The following is a 16,300-nucleotide window of genomic DNA, read 5'->3' on the forward strand; positions in this document are numbered from 1 at the left end:
TCACCTCACTGAACAGACACATGTAGCTGCAGAAACTGCTGCCCCTGAGGGAGTGATAAGCTTGTGAACTGCGTTTGAAAATGCATCCAGTGTAAATAGGAATGCTTAGTACATTTGATCAGCTGATCGATCAGTACATATCAGCTAATCGACAGTGTTTCTTCAATGTTAAACCAATGTTCCCTCCAATACCAGGATGTCCGAGGATCATTGAGGACACGCTGCATCGTGTTGCTTGCTTTTGTCCTTGTTGCCGCCGTAGGTTTCTACAGTGTTGTTTTTGTACACCCTTTTTAATAAACACTCAATACCAAATGAAACTCAACCGTCTTCTTATGCCGTCTCTATAGAGCACAGGTCTCTAACAGATGTTTTTTGAAATATGCTGCTTTCTAGAGGTTATATACTCTACCAGTCAAAAGTTTGGACACACCTACTCATTCAAGTGTTTTTCTTTATTTTTTACATTGAAGAGTAATAGTGAAGACATCAGAACTATTAAATAACACATATGGAATCATGTAGTAACCAAGAAAGTGTTAAACCAAAATATTTTATATTTGACATTCTTCAAATAGCCACCCTTTGCCTCGATGACAGCTTTGCACACTCTTGGCATTCTCTCAACCAGCTTCATGAGGTAGTCACCTGGAATGCATTTCAATTAACAGGTGTGCCTTCTTAAAAGTTAATTTGTGGGATTTCTTTCCTCCTTAATGCATTTGAGCCAACACTGTTCATGACAAACTGTTCACACCCCTCTTGTTGGTTTTGAGAATTCTGCAGGTTTAAAGCTTATTTCCTGCAATTCTACACATTTTGCCATGTCGGTGTGTTCATGTGATGTTTGAGTGACAATTTAATTTTACTATATGGGCTAAAAAACCTAAATAAAAAAACTTTAGCTGACATGGGCTAGTTGATCTGGACATATCTGATAAGTTATCAATAGCTCTTTAAGGTATGTGGCAGGTAGCCTAGCGGTTAAGAGCGTTGGGCCAGTAACTGAAAGGTGGCTTGTTCGAATCCCATAGCTGACTGAAATCTGTTGGTGCCCTTAATCGCTCCTATAAATCACTCTGGATAAGAGTGTCTGCTAAATTACTAAAATGTAAATGTATGCAATGACTAACATGAAAAGAGGAACTGATGATGCACTACCCAATTTCGAAATTGCACCTTGTGTATTCTGCTATTACAACTTTGAAGAGGAAGTTTAAAGCCGGACTGAGTTCTTGCAGGTGGCATTTTTTTTGTATGGAGTCGAATTTGGTTAACAAAAAGATGTAATGGCTTATTTGATCGAAATAGTAGTTTCGGGACACGTGACATCCCGGCAATAAACATTTTTTAAACAGTCGGCGTTGTGCCTGGTTATAAACCCTGCCTATTTCTCTTATTTTAAACCTAACCTTAACCACACAGCTAACCTTAAATTAAAACCAAAAAGCAATTTTTTGTTTTCATGAATTACTATGATAAAGCCAATTTTGACTGTGGAAGCCGTTGTGCCTGTATCTGCCCTCTCATTGGCTAGAATGGTCCCACCTGATCTTGCCTCCTCCCGACTGCCTTCCAGTTTAAGACGTTTCATGTGTTAGAGCGGCCACTAGTGTATCCATTACATTGACCAGATAATCTGTGGTGCCATTGAGGCCTTTCAACATTTTGAAGTAATCAACTGGGTGGGACTTCCTATGGGTTAAGTAAGGATCACAATTCCATCCAGGTCATCAGGAGGGATCAGCCAATGAATTATACTCGTGAGCAAACGTTCCATAACTGCAGATGGCAGTAAATCGACAACCTTGACACCTGTTTAAACACATTCCAGGTGACTGTATGCACCCTTTCAGTTTGTTTACCAACTCAGAAGAAAATGGACTACTTCAAAATGGAGATGGCGCTGCCCATGTGCTCACAGATGCCACAATGGGACCAATACAAAGTTGTGATCACCGTATAACTATGGTTGCAACTGATTCTACAAGAACCCTTAAACATGACCCTGTGCCCTATACATTTCACACTATGGAGTGGTGGATGGGCTAGTCTGCCTTGTTCGTTTAATTTAGCACCTTTCAAACAGTACCTTCCCAACCAGCTAGAACAGTGCTGCTCTCTGTTGGAGTGGAATTACACACATCATAACAAGCGTTGTTCCTTTCAATTCCGGAAGTCTTGTTGCTGATCAACTCCAGAAACATGCCTAAAGCTAGACTCCTTCCTTTTTAAACAATACTTTTTTTGAAAAAACATGTTCTTTTAGTGTTAACAATACTTTCAAAGAGTGCATCTAGGGTCGACATCTCAGGTACAGAATGTAGAAAAAGATTGAGAGAATATTTAAATAGAAATCACACCGTACACCCATCAGTGCTTCAGTCACCTGAACACGTGCTGGGTTTCAATCCGATGGCAGGTTATAGGCAATTTCCGATTGAGCCGACATATGCAGCCTTTCCTGTGAATAGGATCTCCGCGTGAACATTGCGGCTTTTAAAGGCAATGCCTATAACCCACAAATGGATTGAAACCCGGCCCTAGTCAGGTCTGTGTGCCATAGGTGTTTGCGTGCGTGGAGGAATTATGAAAAGTGTGTGTCCTCATCTGTGGGAAAGTCAAGGTCACAGAGGACATCATTTCTCACACAAACACATACTCTCACACAGATTAAGGAATCATAAGTGCCCAGTGTTTAAATAGGAGAGCTACGTCCTGAGCACACAGCTACTCCATGAGTTCTAACATGGACCCCTTCTGGACACAGGACTCATATCCCGCTCAGTCTCTGAGTCCACTGCTTCAGTCCATCCACACGCAGTGTGAATCTGTGATTGTCCCTTGATTTACCACTCCGGTAGATGAGAGAATGCAGCCATCAGTCAGTCGGACTTGAGTCCTCACAGCACAGTGCTCAGCCATTTTGGGTCTGTGGATCTGTGCGTGTCTCCAATTGCATAGTCGACTGTCAGTAGTCCAGTGGGGCCATGAGCAGTTGCAGCTCTTTGAAGGCGCTGCCGTGGCGACCCACCTGGTCGGCCTTGTTCTTCACCACGTTGCTGAGGTTCTTCAGCTGCTTGTAGCATGCCTTGCACTTCTGGTGGCTGGGCTCAATCACAAATAAACCATTAATCACAGTCTGCAATGGAAATGGCCTGTCTCACTGTGGCAGAGTATGAACTCTATCCAAATGTATCTGAGTCTTTCTTAAAGCAATAAGGCCATCCAAAGCAATACTGGATGAATACGGAGCTAGAACCCTTAAGAACAATGATTCTTTAGTGATGGGCTGCATAGTTTAACTCTCCAGGATTAGTGACCATTGCATTAACACACTACAGTTAGATGGTTAAAAGTACAAGCCAGTTTAGGATTTAAATGGGGCCGAAACTCACCGTTCCTCCCGTGTTATATCCACTCCGACAGAGGGGGGCGCTGTCAGGGTGTCTGAGATGAGAGGCCAGAAACGCTTCAGGATCAGCTTCAGAGACATGCAACCCGTCTGCATATAACTGACCACACGGAGAGAGAAGGTTAATACACATTTATAAAAATACACACACAGATTTGTTATCACTCATCTCTGCTGTCTCACCTCTCATACTTGCTTTGCAGCAGCTCTTCAATCTGGGGCAGGATAGCGGTACACAGGTCCAGTTTCCATAGCGACCTGGGGGACAGGTCAAATGACTTAAGAGGACAGTCATGGTACTCATACCAACACCAAGAGAGACAGTGAGAGTATGCGTGTGGCCTCCTTAGCCAAATAAGATCTGTAATCGTTTGTGTGTGGACGTGCGTTTCAACATCCACTCACGGTTTGAGGTTAACGATGTTGAGGATGTCCACGACGATAGAGAGATCCTTCATCGAGACAGCCGAGTCCAAGGAGGTCTGAAGAGAGAGCAGCAACCAAACACAATACTCAATCACTCAAAAAACACCTAAAGGCAACCAGTAACATCTCTCCATACTTGACGCCACAAACAGCTGATCAATCAAAAACTGATTGTCTGTCAGTTGAAGGATGTCTGAGTTTAACATTGAAAGTAAAGTACAGTAAGGGAAAAAAGCATTTGATCCCCTGCTGATTTTGTACGTTTGCCCACTGACAAAGACATGATCAGTCTGTAATTTTAATGGTAGGTTTATTTGAACAGTGAGACAGAATAACAACAAAATCCAGAAAGAACGCATGTCAAAAATGTTATAAATTGATTTGCATTTCAATGAGGGAAATAAGTATTTGACCCCTCTGCAAAACATGACTTAGTACTTGGTGGCAAAACCCTTGTTGGCAATCACAGAGGTCAGACGTTTCTTGTAGTTGGCCACCAGGTTTGCACACATCTCAGGAGGGATTTTGTCCCACTCCTCTTTGCAGATCTTCTCCAAGTCATTAAGGTTTCGAGCCTGACGTTTGGCAACTCGAACCTTCAGCTCCCTCCACAGATTTTCTATGGGATTAAGGTCTGGAGACTGGCTAGGCCACTCCAGGACCTTAATGTGCTTCTTCTTGAGCCACTCCTTTGTTGCCTTGGCCGTGTGTTTTGGGTCATTGTCATGCTGGAATACCCATCCAAGACCCATTTTCAATGCCCTGGCTGAGGGAAGGAGGTTCTCACCCAAGATTTGACGGTACATGGCCCCGTCCATCGTCCCTTTGATGCGGTGAAGTTATCCTGTCCCCTTAGCAGAAAAACACCCCCAAAGCATAATGTTTCCACCTCCATGTTTGACGGTGGGGATGGTGTTCTTGGGGTCATAGGCAGCATTCCTCCTCTTCCAAACACGGCGAGTTGAGTTGATGCCAAAGACTCGATTTTGGTCTCATCTGACCACAACACTTTCACCCAGTTCTCCTCTGAATCATTCAGATGTTCATTGGCAAACTTCTGACGGGCCTGTATATGTGCTTTCTTGAGCAGGGGGACCTTGCGGGCGCTGCAGGATTTCAGTACTTCACGGCGTAGTGTGTACCAATTGTTTTCTTGGTGACTGTGGTCCCAGCTGCCTTGAGATCATTGACAAGATCCTGCCGTGTAGTTCTGGGCTGATTCCTCACCGTTCTCATGATCATTGCAACTCCACGAGGTGAGAACTTGCATGGAGCCCCAGGCCGAGGGAGATTGACAGTTATTTTGTGTTTCTTCCATTTGCGAATAATCGCACCAACTGTTGTCACCTTCTCACCAAGCTGCTTGGCGATGGTCTTGTAGCCCATTCCAGCCTTGTGTAGGTCTACAATCTTGTCCCTGACATCCTTAGAGAGCTCTTTGGTCTTGGCCACGGTGGAGAGTTTGGAATCTGATTGATTGATTGCTTCTGTGGACAGGTGTCTTTTATACAGGTAACAAACTGAGATTAGGAGCACTCCCTTTAAGAGTGTGCTCCTAATCTCAGCTCGTTACCTGTATAAAAGACACCTGGGAGCCAGAAATCTTTCTGATTGAGAGGGGGTCAAATACTTATTTCCCTCATTAAAATGCTAATCAATTTATAACATTTTTGACATGCGTTTTTCTGGATTTTGTTGTTGTTATTCTGTCTCTTACTGTTCAAATAAACCTACCATTAAAATTATAGACTGATCATGTCTTTGTCAGTGGGCAAACGTACAAAATCAGCAGGGGATCAAATAGTTTTTTCCCCTCACTGTAATTATTTATTTCAAGTGATGTTAATATTGCATGAACATTGTCTGAACCTTGAGCATGGGGTGTTGCGCAATGTTGACGGTGTGTGAATGTTGTGTTAACGTTGTCTGTTAAGTGTCATACCTTGACGTCCCCGCTGCCCCACACAGCTCTGATGGTGTCCAGGTTCTTGTGTCGGCTGGTGAGCATCACACACATGGTGTCATGGCCCTTTCTGATCTGGGCCAGAGCCTCGTCATCACCCAGCACACTGGGCCGGTTGTTACGAGCAGGCTAGGACAGAGAGAGATACAAACTTACATAACCTGGTAAATACACACACCTGTTCAATCATATCTAAACCTACATAAAGGTAGGGGTCAATTCCATTTCTGTGCACGTGTTAAATATTTAAAAAGCTCACCATCTTGTTTTTGTAATTTTTGATGCGTACCACAATATAACTGGGTGATTGGAGCATTTCTGAGGGAATTTAAACTGTACCACTATGGTGGGGTTCAATGTTGAGCTGATTTTACATGTTGATCAGTATCAGATATGCATTAAAATACTATTTGTGTTCCATTTCATTCTATACCCAGTTTATCTTATGGGGCTTGTAGTGGAGAAGAAGTCCGAAGTTAAAGACAGTGGAGATGGCAGAGGTGTTCGGTGATGTCAGAGGCTAATAATAGGAGGACTATCATTCCACTCTGATCTACTGGCGCCACCAGCAGCTGCCGGGGCATCATCCAGGTGGGTGCTACCCGTTGGCAGCGAAGGAGTAGCTAGCTAGCGGTCTTTCTACCTACAAAGTCAAGTGGCTAGGCTACGGGATAGCTGTGAGGACGGCAAGGTGCTCTCCTGAATCATTCCGGACCCGTCTCCTGACCCACTATTCCCCCCTGGCTGTGACCGTCATGCTGCTCCATCCCTGTGACCGTGATTCTGCCTCCCACCGCTCGATGCTACCAAAAGAAGCTGCTTCAGCTCCCATGCCGACTTCCGGACTTCGCTTCAGTCATTATTCTGGCTTCCTGATTCTGTTTACTTGTATGTTCTTTAGCTACTTCTATGTGTATTGTATTAATAAGTTGTGTGCTCATGGATTTCAGTTTGTATTGACTGCTATATGAGTGTAATAAAAACATTAACTTATATACTAAATTCCATTGCCATGACGATTCTAGATGGCAAAAACACTTTCATTTTAAATTTGATGACCTCAAACAAATGTGTTGATTTGAAACAGTTCCATGACAATTCTAAACCATAAGAATACATTCAAATCTTATATCACAATTGAATGTATAGCAATCTTTGGTTGTTAGGTGCCAACTCAGTTTTGGTGGCAACCAAGAATTTGTTCTTAATTGACTTGCCTAGTTAAATAAAGAAATAAATTATACATTCAAAAGACAACACATGCGACTAGCATCTGCTATCTAAGATTGATAGATTTCTCAGAAATCAGCTTCTGGCAACAGCAATTTGACCAGTCTATACCATGGATGACACAGGAGCATCACCATCTTCCTGGGTACACTCCTCACACAGTATGGTAGGTAGAGGTACCTTACCATCTATACTGGATCTTATTAAATCAAAAATCTGATTTTTGTATGTACTTATGACTTTATTTAAATTGTACCCCTCCTCAGCCTGTGCAGGCGGCCAGCCTGAGTTTCTGGGAGTGCGAGCAGTACTGGAGGTACGAGCTCAGAAACATAGCGATTATCCGCTAGCACAGCCAGCACCTGCCTGAGCTGGAGCAACTCTGCATGGCCAACTGGCACATGGAGGTGGAGCGCAGGGTTCACTTATACAGTGTGGGTGTGAGGGAAACCCTAGGCAGACTGATCAGTGACATCAGAGAGAGCCAGCAGGAGCAGAGGAGAAAGACTTGGGTGAGTGAAGAATGAGGGCCTCTACTGTGAATGGACTGTTGAATATTATTTATTTTTTAGTAGTATTACAACTAAGATAAGAAAATATGTTTTAATTATTTATAAATACATTTGATTTTAACCATACAAATTGTGTCTTGAGATAAATTTCTCCATGGGAAATGAAACAAACAAGATTGTGTGTGTGTGTGTTATGCATGTATATACACACTCACAGGCAGGAAATCTCCCACGTTGAGTCCTATTGGTTCATTCCTGGTGGAGAGGATGACGCTAGGCTGGGGTTTGGCCTTCGCCATAGCAACGACCGGTGGGGGGGCTGGGTGGGGTGCAGGGGGGTGGTTAGAGGTCGGAGATCGTGCGGTTACCACAGGGATGGGACGGGGCGCCGTGGCGACCACGGTAGGCTCCACCCTCAGGACCGGAGTGGACGAGGCCACTGGAAGGTTCTTCAACAGGCCGGGCTGCAGTGACACACACAAGAAACAAATCTAACTTATTTACATAGAGAAACTCACACACTGACAGAGACAATCCCACATACACACTCAAGCATTACAAAAACACAAATGAGTCACACATACAACAGTACAGCACAAACCTGCTGTCTGTCAATCATAGGAGTCATGAGCTCCACCAGCCCTTGGTTAGCCCTCACCACAAAACTCTCTGAGAAAAAGAGGGAGAGAGAACTTGAATATGAGTGGCGCAGTCTGGTAAAGCGGACCCCACATGCCCCTTGACGACGGTGGTTCGAGCCCCGGCTCGACTGACTGTCTGTGCCCTTCCTTTCTGTACCCATCTCCATTACATGTCTCCCATTCTGTACTTCTATATAATACATGAATAACAAAATACACCTAAAAAAAGAACTTGAATATGAAACTTCGGACAGCAACATCTCATACACAACAGATCAATGTGATAGTTTTATCACAAACACATGTAATACTGCTCATACTAACAGCTTGGTAGAAGGTACTCACCATCTTCTAAAGGCGCAGGGAATGGCTCACTCTTTGGGGGGGTGCGAGCTGGAAGGGGGAAACAAGGAGACTTTTAGTATGAAATTCAAGCGTGATTAAGACACTGCTAGATGTTCATGTAGTAATACATGCATTCTGCTGTTAGTGTGAACACTGAATAGATAGCAATCAAACGTAAGACGTAATATGAGACTACAGATGGCGCTCTTTGGCTGGAAGATCTCCTTGTAGTCCTCAGGGTTACGGATCTCGGCGGAGGACTCCTTCTCGTCCTCACTGCTGGGGCTCCTCCTCTCCCCCTCTGGACTGCGCCGGTCTGACTCAGAACTCTGCTTTACCCTGGAAGAGCACACCCCAAAACCACACATCAAATAGTCTGCTTATTGATACAACGGAAACCAATGGATGCTGTATTTGCTATAACATATGCCATTTAGCAGCGTGCATACATTTTATATATGGGTGGACCCGGGAATGGAAGCCACCTGGCATTGCAAGCCCCATTCTCTACCAACTCAGCTACAGAGGACCACATGATTTGAACCACTATGATTTGAATCAGCTCATATGTGATTTTGTTGAAACAGATTCTGTAGCATATAGGGCTTAATCTGAGTTAAGTGTGCCCAACTCACGTTAGGGTTAGGATTCGCTCCATAGAAAGTAGGTATAGCGGCATTTAGAAGTGGGCAGTACCTCTGTGTGCTGCAGGTGGTCAGGGGTCGGTCGTAGTTGCGTCGCAGCGTGGATCCTTTCGGGGAGGGCTCTGTGAGCGGCTGGTCGTCCTGGATTACGCCTTGGATCACAGAGCCAGACTTCCTCACCCGCGTGAGATCCACCACGTAGGACGAAACATTCGTCAGATTGTACGACACGCCAATCTTGGAGAGAGAGCATCCATTGGTATTACTATGTAACACAGTAACAGTAACATTAAAATAGTAACTCCACCCCCACAAAAAATAATAATAATAATAAACACTAACTGTAATTACAATGACTGAAATGTGGTTGTCTCACCTAGCCATCTTAAGATGAATACACTAACTGTAAGTCGTTCTGGATAAGTGTCTGCTAAATTACTCAAATGTAAAACATTTAAAAAGTAAATGTCATGCTCACACACCAGCTGGTGGTTGCAGATAGCCAGGTCTGCCACCTTGCCCCAGCCCACTGGCACCACGTCAAAGCAGCGGTCGGGCTCCCAGCCATAGATACGCAGAGAGTCCACAGCTCCACTGTACAGACAGCAGCCATCCAGGTTAAAGGCCAGACACCTGGAGAGAGAAATGGGGGAGAGGAAAAAGGATGTAGGGATAGTTTATGTACAGTATAGAGTGTTAGTTGCATCTGAACTTCTAATATCGTGGCGTCCCACCAACTACACTTAGTGAAGGTAGCCCTTACCTGACTGGTCCCATCTCTCCCTCTGAAGAGCCAATCATCTTGAACTTTTCCAGATCCCACAGTTTGATGGTCCTGTAGGGAACAGACATACACACACAGATAGAGCTGTGATGAAGCCAGTGGAAAACACAGCCATCCTGAAGGCATTCCGCTTTAGTAATAGAGTTGAAGCCTCCGTAAGTACAGTTACCTCATATGTATTTATTTACCATATTTCACCCCCCGAGTGTGTGTGTGGATACCATACCTGTCAGAGCTGCCTGACGCTAGCAGATACTCGTTGGGGTGGAACTGGATGATGTTGATGGCTGCGGTGTGTGCTGTAAACTCTGTGATCATCTTCCCTGCAGTCAGGTCCCACAGCTAGGACACACAGGTCAAAGGTCAGAGGGCAATATGAGTTCCTGACTGGCACAGCTAGGAATATTATGATGTTGCCCTTAAGAATCAGGTAAGCTGATCCCAGATCTGTGCCTATAGAAGGAGAACTTCTATGCAGAGGGGTATACTACAAAGCAGGATCAATGAGTTAGCCAGCTGACTTTGATAACCAACCAGAAATAACTACTGATTTTCTGGTTCATTAAGAAAGTTAAACTTAGATATGTGTTTTTGGTTGTTGAATCAATTAGGCCATGCCCATTTCAAGCTTATTTTTCAAAAAAGTTATTTCAGAATATTTAAGCAAGTTAGCTGGCTAACACATTAATCGTGCTTTGTAGTGAACCCCTCTGAACATAAGGTTGAGAGTTTACAATAGGGCTCTGCAACCCTGTTCTTGGAGAGCTACCCTCCTGTAGGTTTTCGCTCCAGACCCAGTTGTAACTAACCTGATTCAGTTTATCAACCAGCTAATTATTAGAATCAGATGCGCTAGATTAGGGTTAGAGTGAAAACCTACAGGACAGTAGCTTTCCAGGAACAAAGTTGGAGCGCCCTACTTCACAAACTGACCACAGTCATGTGAGATGAGAAACATGTGAAAGCAAGCTTCTGACAATGTGTAGGTGGGTTCATACCTTGATGGTGCTGTCATCACTAGCAGAGGCCAACCATTTCCCATCTGGACTGAAAGCCAGGCACCTTACTGCCTGAGTGTGACCCTGCACAAACACACACAGATTGCATATGAAATTGATAAACACACACAGCCCCCCTACTCCTATCCAGACAAATCAAATCAAATTTTATTGGTCACATGCGCCGAATACAACAGGTGCAGACATTGCAGTGAAATGCTTACTTACAGCCCTTAACCAACAGTGCATTTATTTTAAACAAAAAAAGTAAGAATAAACAACAACAAAAAAAGTGTTGAGAAAAAAAGAGCAGAAGTAAAATAAAGTGACAGTAGGGAGGCTATATATACAGTAAAATAAAGTGACAGTAGGGAGGCTATATATACAGGGGGGTACCGTTGCAGAGTCAATGTGCGGGGGCACCGGCTAGTTGAGGTAGTTGAGGTAATATGTACATGTGGGTAGAGTTAAAGTGACTATGCATAAATACTTAACAGAGTAGCAGCAGCGTAAAAAGGATGGGGTGGGGGGGCAGTGCAAATAGTCCGGGTAGCCATGATTAGCTGTTCAGGAGTCTTATGGCTTGGGGGTAGAAGCTGTTGAGAAGTCTTTTGGACCTAGACTTGGCACTCCGGTACCGCTTGCCGTGCGGTAGCAGAGAGAACAGTCTATGACTAGGGTGGCTGGAGTCTTTGACAATTTTGAGGGCCTTCCTCTGACACCGCCTGGTATAGAGGTCCTGGATGGCAGGGAGCTTTGCCCCAGTGATGTACTGGGCCGTACGCACTACCCTCTGTAGTGCCTTGCGGTCAGAGGCCAAGCAGTTGCCATACCAGGCGGTGATGCAACCAGTCAGGATGCTCTCGATGGTGCAGCTGTAGAATTTTTTGAGGATCTGAGGACCCATGCCAAATCTTTTTAGTCTCCTGAGGGGGAATAGGCTTTGTCGTGCCCTCTTCACGACTGTCTTGGTGTGTTTGGACCATGATAGTTCGTTGGTGATGTGGACACCAAGGAACTTGAAGCTCTCAACCTGTTCCACTACAGCCCCGTCGATGAGAATGGGGGCGTGCTCAGTCCTCTTTTTTTTCCTGTAGTCCACAATCATCTCCTTTGTCTTGGTCACGTTGAGGGAGAGGTTGTTGTCCTGGCACCACACGGCCAGATCTCTGACCTCCTCCCTATAGGCTGTCTCATCGTTGTCGGTGATCAGGCCTACCACTGTTGTGTCGTCGGCAAACTTAATGATGGTGTTGGAGTCGTGCCTGGCCATGCAGTCATGGGTGAACAGAGAGTACAGGAGGGGACTGAGCACGCACCCCTGAGGGGCCCCCGTGTTGAGGATCAGTGTGGCAGATGTGTTGTTACCTACCCTTACCACCTGGGGGCGGCCCGTCAGGAAGTCCAGGATCCAGTTGCAGAGGGAGGTGTTTAGTCCCAGGATCCTTAGCTTAGTGATGAGCTTAGAGGGCACTATGGTGTTGAATGCTGAGCTGTAGTCAATGAATAGCATTCTCACGTAGGTGTTCCTCTTGTCCAGGTGGGAAAGGGCAGTGTGGGTGCGATAGAGATTGCATCATCTGTGGATCTGTTGGGGCGGTATGCAAATTGGAGTGGGTCTAGGGTTTCTGGGATTATGCTGTTGATGTGAGCCATGACCAGTCTTTCAAAGCACTTCATGGCTACAGACATCAGTGCTACGGGTCGGTAGTCATTTAGGCAGGTTATCTTAGAGTTCTTGGGCACGGGGACTATGGTGGTCTGCTTGAAACATGTTGGTATTACAGACTCAGTCAGGGACATGTTGAAAATGTCAGTGAAGACACTTGCCAGTTGGTCAGCACATGCTCGGAGTACACGTCCTGGTAATCCGTCTGGCCCTGCGGCCTTGTGAATGTTGACCTGCTTAAAAGTCTTACTCACATCGGCCACGGAGAGCGTGATCACACAGTCATCCGGAACAGCTGGTGCTCTCATGCATGCCTCAGTGTTGCTTGCCTCGAAGCGAGCATAGAAGTGGTTTAGCTCGTCTGGTAGGCTTGTGTCACTGGGCAGCTCGCGGCTGTGCTTCCCTTTGTAGTCTGTCCCCAGCCCCTCCTCCCCAGGCCATGGCAGACAAGTCAGTGTTTGCCGTCTCACTGTAATCCCTGGCTTAGTCCTACTGCCAGACATAAACACACAGCATTGGTGCTGATTAGCAGACCCACTCCCACGGCTAACAAGATAATCAGCCACTGACCAGACAGCAGGCCGCTAACAGAGTGAGAAGGTCGGTAAGAGGGGAGGCTGGGAGGGACGGGCCAGAGAGACAAAAGCTGCTCCTTTAAACAGGATCCCTGCCAAACTAAGGGGGCTGGGTCAATAATATACAGCGCTTTCTAACCACAAAAAGGCTTTAGCCAATAATTAACCTTGGTGGTCTTCAGTTGGGTATGAATTACACACGGGTGCAAGTCTTACCTTGTACCTGAACACACAGCCCTTTCTCCGTACATCCCACAGCTGAAAGAGAAAAAGTCTGTTTAAACACAGATATCACATAACAATCCACATACATAGTAGAGTTCTTAACAACGCTCACTCATGCAGCACACATACACACCTTGATGTTGGTGTCCATGGAGCCTGATGCCAGGTATTCCCCAAACGGGTGGAAGTCCAAGCTGCAGATATTGGCCTTGTGTCCCATTAAAGTTCTTAGGACTGGGATAAAATAGCAAAACATGGTTATGGCATTCTCAGAACAACTGGTAGCCTAGGTCTAGTTGACTCTAGTAGAAATACATCTCCACATCCCACACGCCTAACCTCCCCATACACACACAATATAGGAGAAATGCAGTCTCACTCTTTGCAGCCTCCAGGTCCCATACGCGCAGTGATCCAGACTGTGAGCCAGCCACCACCTGCTCCTCAGAGTTATTAAACTTTACACACTCCACTGGGTTATTATGGCCTGTCAGACTCTGTGAGAAAGACAGGGAAAGCAAACGGGAGAGGAGAAGAGAAAGGGAGAGGGGATGAGAAGGTGAGAGAGAGAGGTGGAAATACATGTTTTAGTGACAGGCAGCATCCACCAGAAATAAGCAGAGATCAAACTGTACACACACACACACACTTCTTCCCTAAAGGTCTGTACCATGATGCAGTTGGGTTTGCTGACTGCCCAGATGTTGACTCGGCAGTCCTCTCCCCCAGTGGCTAGCAGACGGCCTGAGTTCTTCCCCAGGGCCAGACACGCCACATTACTGGAGTGGGCTACAATCTCCTCTGGAACAGAAAATGATGCACAACACACCAGGATTAATCTCTTGGTCCATGAAACCAATAAGATTAGGGGCTTGAATTTGGGTCTTGAAAGGGTGAGTGAAATGGAGGCTCTACTCACGTAATCTCCATGATGTTTTGGTGGTGTTGGCCACAGCCATGGTGATTCTTGGGCGTCCAACACTCAACAGTGTTATTATTCACACAGAGCTAGCTGCTTCAGGTGTGTTGACTGTATGATGAAACTTTTAGCTTCTCTCCAATGAATGAACAAAAGGGAAAAGAATGTGTATGACAAATTGTTGACGGTGGCAGAAGAGACAGATAAAATGTCAACTTCTCCGCTTCATGTCCCCTGTCGGCTTCTCTTGGAGCTGAGGGAGGATGCAAACAAAATAGAAACTGTTTAAACCAGCTAATTATTACGAGCTAGATAGTCGAATCTACGCTGTTGGCGTTAGCTAGCTGGTTCGCTAACTTAGTTAGCTAGCTGGCTATGTACTGTTAGCTAGCTTAAACAAAACAAAGTACCAATTCATTTCGGGCTGCAATTTAGGCAAATGCAAAGTCATGCAAATTCTAATAACTGTTAGCTAGCTAGCTAGCAAACGCCATTTCGATGGTTAAACCGTTTGGTTGAACTTTATTAGTTAGCTACTAGCATAACTTGCTAACGTTAACAACAGCTCAATTAGCTAGCTACTGTACAGTGGCTAGCTAATTAGATTGCTTGTCCTGGGCAGGGCAAAATATAATACAGAACATACCTGCATTTTAAGCTAATTGCCAGTAGAATATCTCTAGCTATGATTGGTGAAAAGAGAATGGTTAAGACCGGAATCAATAGCTAGCTAATAACAAGTACTAATCTGATTCTGTCTGGCTCCTTCAATCCTTGTTGTTGACTTCATGTTGCTTGCGACCACAGTCTACACTTGCAGCTTAGCAACTGGGCTTGCAATGAGATCATTTATTCACTTCCGGATGGCTGAAGTTCAGGGGACACACTCAGGGTTGCCAGGTCTAGCTAAAATGTGAGCAACGACTACTAAAACCCGCACACAAAGACTGAAACTAGCCCAATTTTTAAGCAGCAAGAGAAGAGTTGCCACATTTAGCCAATAAACCCTTTCCCCATAACGTTATTGTCAAAGTTGCGTCAATTCAAATCTGGCATTAGGAACAAAAGAGGTCAACACGACTTCTAAGATATACTAGTTATTTTAATTAATGCAAAAACCTTCAATGGTAAATATGATGTTTCGTATATACGGGCTCCTTGAAATACCTCGCAGGGCATTCAGAGAACTAAATCCATTGTTTTAGGTTCTTCCTCAAATACTCTGACAGAGAGAGTTTCCCACCTCTCTGCTGGCCAATCAGAGTAGAGACTTGAGCGTGGTTTAGACTTACTCAGCCAATCCGTTGGCGCACAGGCTAGTCCCCCGCCTCTTAGCGCATCCCTGTTTCCAGGCATACGTTTATCATAACAACCTGTCATAGTGAGAAGAGCCAGCTCCCCTAGACACCATTCCTACGTCCAAGGATGGTTCACAGATCACAAAGAACTAGTATTGTCTAGTATTTGGAGACACAAATCCTTATCTCATTTTACCCCCTAAAACAGCTCTTCACATCAATCACAGCTTGCCAGGTGACACAACCTACATCAGCCCAGTCTAGAATGCATTCTTTCTAAGTTAGTCATCCCATCAATTATAAAAATAATAAATCCCCCATAATCCCCCTTTTCACACCCACTAGGGTGTGATTCAAAAAATAAGAAAACACAGGGTGTCATTCATTAAAATACAATACAAACAAAAATAATCACACTTTTATTAATAGGCTATGATGATACTAAAAAATAAAAACCCTCAGTCCATCTACACCCAACTTGCAAATTGTTACCAGTCATCAAAGAACTTCAAACCATCACATAAGGAAAGACAAATATTCACATGGTTAACTTGATTAATAAAGCATAAAACACGGGATTAATAGAACACAAAACATAAGATTATTAAAACATAAAACAAAAACAGAGAAGTAAATTTTGGCCCCCTTTAGACACC

The 16,300-nt window shown here is 44.7% G+C and overlaps 1 protein-coding gene across 1 annotated transcript; it reads right to left on the bottom strand.

The window, feature by feature from the left end:
• Positions 1-436: 436 nt before the first annotated feature.
• On the bottom strand, positions 437-15,175 carry LOC311111772 (katanin p80 WD40 repeat-containing subunit B1-like). Its single transcript, XM_084154598.1, has 20 exons — positions 14,993-15,175; positions 14,347-14,599; positions 14,098-14,228; positions 13,807-13,924; positions 13,561-13,661; positions 13,419-13,460; positions 10,959-11,042; positions 10,187-10,302; positions 9,940-10,011; positions 9,659-9,809; positions 9,229-9,413; positions 8,729-8,871; positions 8,533-8,580; positions 8,148-8,215; positions 7,762-8,010; positions 5,784-5,933; positions 3,821-3,897; positions 3,599-3,673; positions 3,399-3,515; positions 437-3,107 (listed from the first exon to the last, which is right to left on the bottom strand). Exons 2-20 carry the CDS (start codon positions 14,384-14,386, stop codon positions 2,972-2,974), a joined length of 2,103 nt encoding a protein of 700 aa, XP_084010724.1. The 5' UTR covers positions 14,387-14,599; positions 14,993-15,175; the 3' UTR covers positions 437-2,971.
• Positions 15,176-16,300: the final 1,125 nt, after the last annotated feature.

Source organism: Coregonus lavaretus (genome assembly GCF_964263955.1).
Source record: "Coregonus lavaretus genome assembly, chromosome: 37".
NCBI lineage: Eukaryota > Metazoa > Chordata > Actinopteri > Salmoniformes > Salmonidae > Coregonus > Coregonus lavaretus.

Bases quoted from the DNA above. Each gene is read 5' to 3' on its own strand.
- LOC311111772 (XM_084154598.1), bottom strand. From the start codon at position 14,386: ATGGCTGTGGCCAACACCACCAAAACATCATGGAGATTAC. The intron at 3,898-5,783 runs GTATGACACTTA...CTCTCTCTTCAG, and splicing joins GGGGCAGCGGGGACGTCAAG to ACCTCCTTGGACTCGGCTGT. The intron at 3,516-3,598 runs GTGAGACAGCAG...CCGTGTGGTCAG, and splicing joins CTGCAAAGCAAGTATGAGAG to TTATATGCAGACGGGTTGCA.